The sequence below is a fragment of the Dipodomys ordii genome, unplaced genomic scaffold, assembly GCF_000151885.1.
Source record: "Dipodomys ordii isolate 6190 unplaced genomic scaffold, Dord_2.0 Scaffold8, whole genome shotgun sequence".
In the NCBI taxonomy this organism is placed as follows: domain Eukaryota; kingdom Metazoa; phylum Chordata; class Mammalia; order Rodentia; family Heteromyidae; genus Dipodomys; species Dipodomys ordii.
This window is the reverse complement of record NW_012267224.1, coordinates 4,671,483-4,679,924: the sequence shown is the minus strand read 5'-3', so window position 1 is coordinate 4,679,924 and position 8,442 is coordinate 4,671,483. Positions and strand designations below refer to the sequence as shown.

Below are 8,442 nucleotides of genomic sequence, written 5' to 3'. Positions count from 1 at the left end.
ATTTAATTTTATTTGTGAACATACTGTACAGAGGGGTTACAATTACATGGGCAGGATAATGCGTACATTTCTTACCAAGCATTGCAGCCTCCTCCTTTGGTCAATAAGCATTTTTGCATTGTGATTTTTGACTCCTGAGTTCCAGCCAAGCACATATGTGTATATAACATAGCAAACTGGTTCTACAAACCAGCAATATTACCTTCGTTCCATATGGAAGCACCACCTGAACTAAATGCCTCTGATAAGCCTAAAGAAGCACAATTTCTAAAACAGACACACGTTAGAACATTTTTCTAAGTAATAGAAAAAAGGGTTATTTATTAGGGCTTTAAAAAAAAAAGTGATGCATTAGTTGTTGCTAAAAGAACTAATTTCACTCAGTGCTAATTACAAGACCATTTAGAAAATGACAATGCAGAAACAGAGTTCATAAATTAGTATATAAAGAGGACTTCCAGTCAGTAGCATTATCCACAATAAAAAAAAAACAACCTTACTTTTATTGTATCAAACAGAAAGTACTTCCATGACTAACACACATGTGGCTATCTCCATAACTCAGCATTCACCTACAAAGCTTCCCATGTGGAAATGTGTAGAGAGAGGACTTCGCATGCAGATAATATTATCAAATATGTTGTTAGCATAGGAATCACAAAATAAGGTTGTCAGAACAACTGTTTCATCTGAATGAGGAGCCAAACAGGCTAATGACTTAGTTCCTTTCTGGCCTGTCTGTGGTACTTTGTCTTTGAAATGTGTCCTAAGGTGTTCCTAGCTGTCTTAGGATCTGTTCCACCTAAACTTTCCAGACGATGCAAATCACTAGATACTTAAGTTTTTCCTAAGGCCATAATTCCCTAATAACCACCTGGGGAGCTTATTTTGTAGTACTAAGGTTTTAACTTTGCCTAACCGCTGTGAGGCAGGCCCTCTACCACTGCCAGGGGACCTTTTTAAAAAACCGCAGACCCCCTCTGATTGTGATGAGACAAGTCTGTGTGACGCATAAAGATGGCCTTTGCCCAATCACATCAGCAGACTCTGCTGTCCTGACGCAGAGCACGTGTGGCGCCACCCAGCCGTCCTCAGAAGACATTCGGCCTCGTATGGTTTCAAAACCAAAAAACTTTATTAAAGCAAAGAAACAAGTAGACTTTTAGAAGACTCAGCCTCCAGCATCTCTGCTAATTTCCATCTTCATGGAGGAACTGTTCAAGGTTAAGTTTACTTTTTTCCAGGGCTGCGGTTTTGGCCCGTCGGGGTAACCTCACCTTCACTTCTGGCTTTGGCGCTGGCTCTGGAATGTCCTGATCACTAAAGAGAGGTTGAAAATATACTTTAGACACAAGCTTTAAAACAAGTTCATTTATAAATAAAACTTTCCATTTCTGAAATTCTATCATTGGGTAATCCATAGCCTAATTCCACTAACTAAACTTAAAACTAAAATCTCAAGCAATAACCGGAATAGACTGACCTAGACCAGTGAATTAGGGGACACCTAGCTGACTTTCTATAAACTGTATGAAATGAACACCAAATTTCTATAAGAAAGCTGATAATTGCACAGGCCGTGATAGTTCTGAAATGGATTTTTGAAACAACACTGAAAAAATTATCTTCATTTACTTAATTCCTGAAACTGTAAATAAGATTTTTTCTGGGAAAAAGGTACTTTAAACAGGACAAAAATCTAAAAATAGTAGTAGAAATGCAAGGTAGCCACAAAATGTCAGCTTGAACAACAGCTTGACATTAGCTTTTGATAGGTGCTCTATCACACAACCACGAACGCTATAGGCACAGTGTTCTACCATCGTGAAGGAAAAGAATCCAAATCAGGACTTTGCTAATTCAAGGTCAAAGGATAATACAGGGTCATGTAATTAGGACAATATGCACAAAGGGAGAACATGTTCAAGATGACTACCTAATACTAACGGCTATGCTGAATTTTAGACACAACTGTGCAAGCCCTAAGAAAGCAAAGGCTCTTCATAGAGGAATGTTAGATTATTTTCCGAAGTCCTGGCTACTTACAATTTTTGCTATCTTCTTTACTGAGTTTTCTCACCAGGAGGAAAATTACATTTTTTTCTACTTTACACCAAAAAAAAACAAACAACAAAGAAGAGGAGCGTCTCTTGTTTATGAATTGTGCCACACACCTTTCAGAGCTGGCCTCAGCAGTCTGGCGTCTTCTGTTTGTCCTGGCTGACGCTGTCACTTTTCTCCGACCTTAAAGACAGTAGAACTTATGGTCAAAATTAACTGTTTAACGTTCCTAAACCTTGTGTCTAGGCTATCTTATTGCTTTATTTTCAAAACTCTTCTTAAACACATACCAAAATGCCAGAGAAAAAGAACTCAAGCAAGATCAAAATTGACATTAATTTCATTTCTTTGTTGAGCTGCTTAGGGGCAAGGGAAAATCCTACATGTACATTATAAAGAGGCAAATTTTAGCTCAATGTGGAACAGAAAAAGCATATTACAAATTTCTCAGGCATGGTAGTACACAACTGTATACCCAGCATTTGGGAGGCTGAAGCTGATCTATTTAGGGAGACGCTGTTTGAAAAAAGCCAATAATGAAAACCAACATAAACACAGCATAGGAAAGACTCATGGAAAGATTTGGTCTCTGAACAGATCTAAAAGTACTAAGTAGAACTTCATTTTTGTTTTACTTAGTTTTCTCCAAAGTCTCACAAAACTGTTTGAAAATTCTTATTTTTCTGGAGCAGTAAGCAAGGAATACAGTCATGTGTCACCACATCCACTTGGAAATTAAATGTAATCAAAAGAATGGCCTCTCACAAAATACTTAAATGTATGTATGTCCAATTCATATACATATTCTAAAATATATTTCAATGTAAAAATTAGAACCTTTATATACTGAGTGAGGGTGACAAAAACTGTACATGCTGGGAAGTGGGGAAAATCTGGTCCGTGATGTTCAATTGTTAGAAATAAAATACAATACACATACATGAAGTTTAGATTGCTGGTTTGTTTTTTGTTTTTTTAAAGCATGGAGTTCTTATAGGATATTATGTGACTAAAACAGTCTGATCCAAACCAATTTTCATTTGAAAATTGTTTGGAAAACTATATACCCTACTCATTTTTACCCCTCAGACCTCATTTATTGTTCTCACTAATGTATTTATCCTCAAGGTGTCCAAGAATATGGGACTAATTTGGAACAATATCCAATAATTGGTGCTTGAATAAGTGGTTTGTTATGAAACATTATGGTCAGATTCTATTTTAGAAAGTAAATTAAATCTGCTTAGAAAAGAACCTAAAAACATGTTTGGAAGATTAAAATCTTGGTTGGCTCATGGACAGGATTATTAGCATTCTTTATGGTAGTTTGCTTGGATGTACTTTCTGACTCTTCTGTAATAAGCATGCATTATGTTTTTGTAATTCAGAAAAATAAAATAATAAAAAGATTGTGGATTTCAGATCTTTTTCCAAGTGGTCCCCTAAGTAGTAAACATTTATTTATTCCTACAAATCTTCCATTAATGGTTATCCCTTGGGAAGTAAGTTCCATTGGTAAAGTATGAAATTAGATGAGAAATGGAAAAAAAACAGAGAAAGGATCGTTTAACCTGTTCTTTTTCTTTTCTTTTTTCAGTATCAGGATTTGAACTTAGAGCCTTATACTTGCTGGACTTGTATTCTACCTCTTAAACCACATCTGCCAACATGGCTAGTTTGGAGATGGAGTCTCCAAACCTTTTCTGTCTGGGCTGGCTTTGAATCTGGATCTTCCAGATCTTGGCCTTCTAAGTAGCTAGGGTTACAAATGTGAGCTGCCAGTGGTTGGCTTTTACCTTTTCTTAATTTAACCCAAATGGTCCTTTTACTATTTACACTATTTACAAGTGATCTTTTATATAATATTTCCATGAATCGGAAGTACCTGCATTAATGTCAATTTTATAATCTCTAGAATATGCAAAAAAATTATGTATAGCCTAACAAGCAAAGATTAAAAGAAAGCTAAGAAGACCTAAAACATTTAAATCTTTACTCTTAAGACACTTAAAAATCTCTGTCTTAAGGAGGGAACTTCAAAAGCATTTTCACTGGAAGACAAATAATGTTTCATTACAAGCTCTAGACACATACACTACCTCGGTTAGTCCTTTGCTGTGTGGATTTTGATGCTTTTGTATCCCTCAAAGGAGTCATATATGCTTCTTTATTGTCTTCTGTTAGTGAAAATCATACAATGTAAATTTTTAAAAGGCCAACTTCATGAAATACTTTTCATTTTTCATCAAAGACTGGCAAAATATTATCAGCTACTGGTAATAGATGAATAAATCTATTAGATAAATAAACTAAAGAAATATTGGTTATCAAAAAAAAGAGCTCCAAAAACTGTGAATACTTAGGAATGGAAACTGCCAGTTCTAGTGACATGTACAAATACAAAGCACAGTAATACTCCTTCCAAGGTGGATTCAATAGAAAAAAGATGCTCTGAGATCTAGCCACAGATGTTTAAAAAAAAAAATCTCAACAAGTTTAAAAACAGCATCACACAAACATTCATGCTGCCATGCTATTACCGTCTTCATCTTCCTTCGGAGGAACAGGTGCAGTGGCGCTGGCATCCTGTACTTCTATGGGTTGGTCACCAATTTCTTTGTTTCCTTTCTCTAACTGAATCTTGATCTTTTCCAAAGCTCTCAGGCATGTTCTATCTTTAACTTGCTATTAAAGACAAAACATTTAAACACAAACATTTTCTAATCTTTTCTAAGTTACATGCCAATATGAAGAAGTTTCAAAATATTCTAAAAGTATAGGAAACTTATGAAAGACATTTTAAATGTCTTTTAAATGTCAGGGTGAGGGACAGATGGGAAATGATAGTAACAAGAGTACCATGGCTCAAGATGCATTGTACCCATAAACTGACATGTTATATAGTAACCCCTTAGTTCAGCCACTTAAAGACAATAAAGCATCATTACAAGATAAAATAAGCAAAGTCACGATCAAGTAAATTCTACTTGTATATATTTGAAGACAGGTTAGACAGTATTAGGAACTATTTTACCTCCAAAATCTCATTCAAGAGAACCAGAAGATCTTTGGAAATACTGCTACTTAATTCTAAAGAATTCAAAGCTTTCGTATAGATCCGAATTTCTGGTGAGCATGGACTTGTTAAGATCTCATTACAGATTTTCACAGCCAAATTGTCATGTACTGTTAAAGCCTAGAAAATTAAAAGAGAATATGTAAAATGAAAATTATATGGATATAGTTCTACCCATCTGAAGAAACATCCCCAACTCCAAGTCATAATCTAAAATGCAAGTACTTAGAACAAAACTTAACATTAACTGTCCCTTCTCCCCAATAAAACTCCTTTCTAGATGGACTGATTGACTGACGGATGGATGGATGGTACTAGAAAATGAATGCAGGGCTCCCACTTGAGCTAGGCTCCAGCCCTTTTGGTTTTGTTTTTAAAAGAGGGATTCACCAACTTTGCCCAGACTGGCCTTGCTCCAGCAATCCTCCTGCTTGGTGGCATGTACCACCACGCCTGTCTGCTACTTCATTTCCAGAAGCTAATATAAGGCTAATCTACTGAAGGGACTGAAGGGTCTCCCAATTGCTATGAGTCTTGGAGCTGAGTTCCAGCTTCAGAACCAATCCAGGCTGATGATAGTGAACTTTGCCCAAACCTAAGCTTTTTCCACGCGGGATCAGTGAACATGCAATAGCTTAGCAACCCGTGCAGATGCCGTGGTGTAGCGTGTCCCAGTCCTGCACAACTGAGAGGAATATGCCAGTTCTGGAACTGTGAATCACCAGTGGCCTCAGCTCACATGGAGACTGAGAGTGGCCTTAGTTTCAGTTTTTTCCTTCACTGCTTCAAGACGTTGATCGTAACAGTAAAGATCAACAACTCGTTCCTAGGAAGGCTTCTGTTGTCATTCTTACATTTGTGGAGAATTTCCATAGATTTCTCCAGCCTTCTCCTTTATTTCCTCTGACTGTTCCTTCCCTTCATGGGACTATCCGTGACCACAGCTGAATCTTTCTGATCAGCAGCTTTAATCCTAATAACCCTTTAATCTTAAGCCTGTATGGTTACTCATTAGAAATAAAGTCCACTTTACTGTCCCCTGACTTGGTCTTTAAAACATGCTTTGCATAGCTATCCACGGATACTATCTTTTCATTCTCAGCAATCATTTCTCATTGCAAACAAGACCAAAGTATAAAACTACCAACGTTATATACTTTATTCTTATCATTAATTCTTGCCCTTCCCTAAAATCTAAAAGTTGTATTGTGCCTGTGTCCCTTGCCACATTTTGCACAGTATCTTTTATCATCCTTCAGTAGCACACGAGGTGGGAGGGAAGGGAAGGTGTGACAATGCTTGATAGGAAATGTACTCATTACCTTGGTCATGTAACTGTAACCCCTCTGTACAGTATTTTTACAATAAAAAACGTATTTTTAAAAAAGTAGAATATATAGTCACTAAATACCAACTAAATATAAAAACCCAACAGCAATACTTTTAAGTTGGCATCTGAAATCATTAACACATTATAGTTCAAATGTGTCTGGTGTCAAATCATGACCAAATTTCATTAAAGAACTGGTTTCAATAGGATGTAGGATTTAGAAACCCAACTGAAGATAAATTCGTAGGTCAAGCTGTAGTTGACTTATCTTTTTCAAGTTAAAAACCAAAATAAGCTCTGTTCTTTGACCTGTCCTTCCCCATGTTGACAATAGGAAGTAAGCCAATATTTCAAGACTCAATGGGCCCTACAGTTTTATCTTTACCACCCACAGGCTCACAGACTCACTTACTTGGTAATCTTGAGAATTCTTGGCTTGAGGATTCAGTCCACTAGGTCTTGTCAGATCTACGAGCAACTCGGCAACATTCATGATATCTATTTCAGCTAAGGGAGATGATGCAGGCGCATTAGCCAGTGTTTGCAGAGTTGGAAGAAAGGCTTCTTCAAAGCACTCCTGGTTAATCCTATTGAAATCAAGTTGAAAGAATGTTGGCAGAATATTATTTTAAGAGGAGAAAAAGCACAATTCTAGAATATCTTTGATGCAAAACTCATGTGACAAAGTATATTTTCACCCACAAAAAAAGCCAAATAATTCAGGGAGATAAAAATCTAAGTTCTCATTGCTTCATTCACTACTGAAATAGGAGAAGAGTATCAACAACAAGATGACACAGAGGTAAGATTTGGATTTGTCGGTAGGACTCAGTACCTGCTAGCATAAGCAAACATGGGGAAAAACACCCCCAGACAATGTCGGAGTCGGATGTCCTCTTCTGTCACTGGATTGTACCACAACAAGATGAGACGAGAAAGAATCCTGCTGCTGACCAAAAGCCCAGAAAACATCAGCTTGGCTAGGCCTTCCACTGCTCCTGTCCTGAGTTCAGAAACCTAACAGCAATGACAGTCATCAGAAGGAGTTTTGTAAAGTCTCAAGAGTCTTATTATCTGGACAGATTAAGTGCAGAGACACACATGCCACATGCTTGCCACACACACAGGCATTCAAGGCACACAACAGCCTTGAGGTCAGAGACTTTCATTCACTCAGCACTCTACTCTCAGAATATGTAGGGAATGGCACCAAGTTGGCTCTTTCACACATTCTTGATAGAATTAAAGAATCATCCCAACAAATTGGCAGCACTGACCCCATTTGAGGTGAGAAACAGACGAGGGACAGTAATGACCTCTTTGAAGACTTACTCTGATCAATCAGAACCAACTTTGCAAACCTTCCTGGCAGCAATAGCAATCCATTCAAAGCGAAGTGGTAAGAGGCTGAAGCTAGACAGAACTATAGGGCCTGAGAGCTAATAAGGCTTGTTACTTATGGCCAAGAGGACAGTTAAAAAAATCTAGGCTTTTAAAGTGAGATTAAAAAAATAAAAATGAAGAAATCACTCCTCACCTCACTGTCTAAGAAATCCGAAAGAAGCTTTAGAACATTCTTGGCAGCGGTGGCCTCCTCAGCTTCTTTGACATCCAGCTCATCATTACTGCTGACTTCTGCACCTTCACCTTGAGGAGCTTTGATGGTTTTAGTTTTAAATGGTTCAATTCCAAATGTCATCAGTTGGTCAAAGATTGACTTTAATGCACTGATTTTTATTGTGACATCATCAATTTGCAAAACCTACAATGAAAGATTTCCCCCACAAGAGTTCAGTAAAATGATGCAATTCTGTTCCTCCTATATCAAATGAATTATCTGTATTAGGGAAATTTAAGTGATATTATTTAAATGTACATATAATTCTTTCCGTACAATTTTAGCATTAAAATTTCAAGTTAAAAACAATGTAGATGGCTGAAGGCCTTGAGTTCAAGTACCCAAGTACACACAGCC

General features: G+C 37.1%; 1 protein-coding gene across 3 annotated transcripts in view; it reads right to left on the bottom strand.

The window, feature by feature from the left end:
- Nucleotides 1-98: 98 nt before the first annotated feature.
- Nucleotides 99-8,442, bottom strand: part of Ncapg (non-SMC condensin I complex, subunit G) — a 28,571-nt gene continuing 20,227 nt past the window's right edge. For 2 of the 3 annotated variants that reach the window (XM_013009158.1, XM_013009160.1), the window contains exons 14-20: nucleotides 8,005-8,229; nucleotides 7,303-7,484; nucleotides 6,880-7,054; nucleotides 5,096-5,257; nucleotides 4,602-4,746; nucleotides 4,161-4,238; nucleotides 1,327-2,244 (exon numbers count right to left, since the gene is read on the bottom strand). In XM_013009158.1, coding sequence (XP_012864612.1) covers nucleotides 2,039-2,244; nucleotides 4,161-4,238; nucleotides 4,602-4,746; nucleotides 5,096-5,257; nucleotides 6,880-7,054; nucleotides 7,303-7,484; nucleotides 8,005-8,229 — 1,173 coding nt within the window. In that variant the 3' untranslated portion in view covers nucleotides 1,327-2,038. The other variant, XM_013009159.1, reaches the window with a different exon arrangement.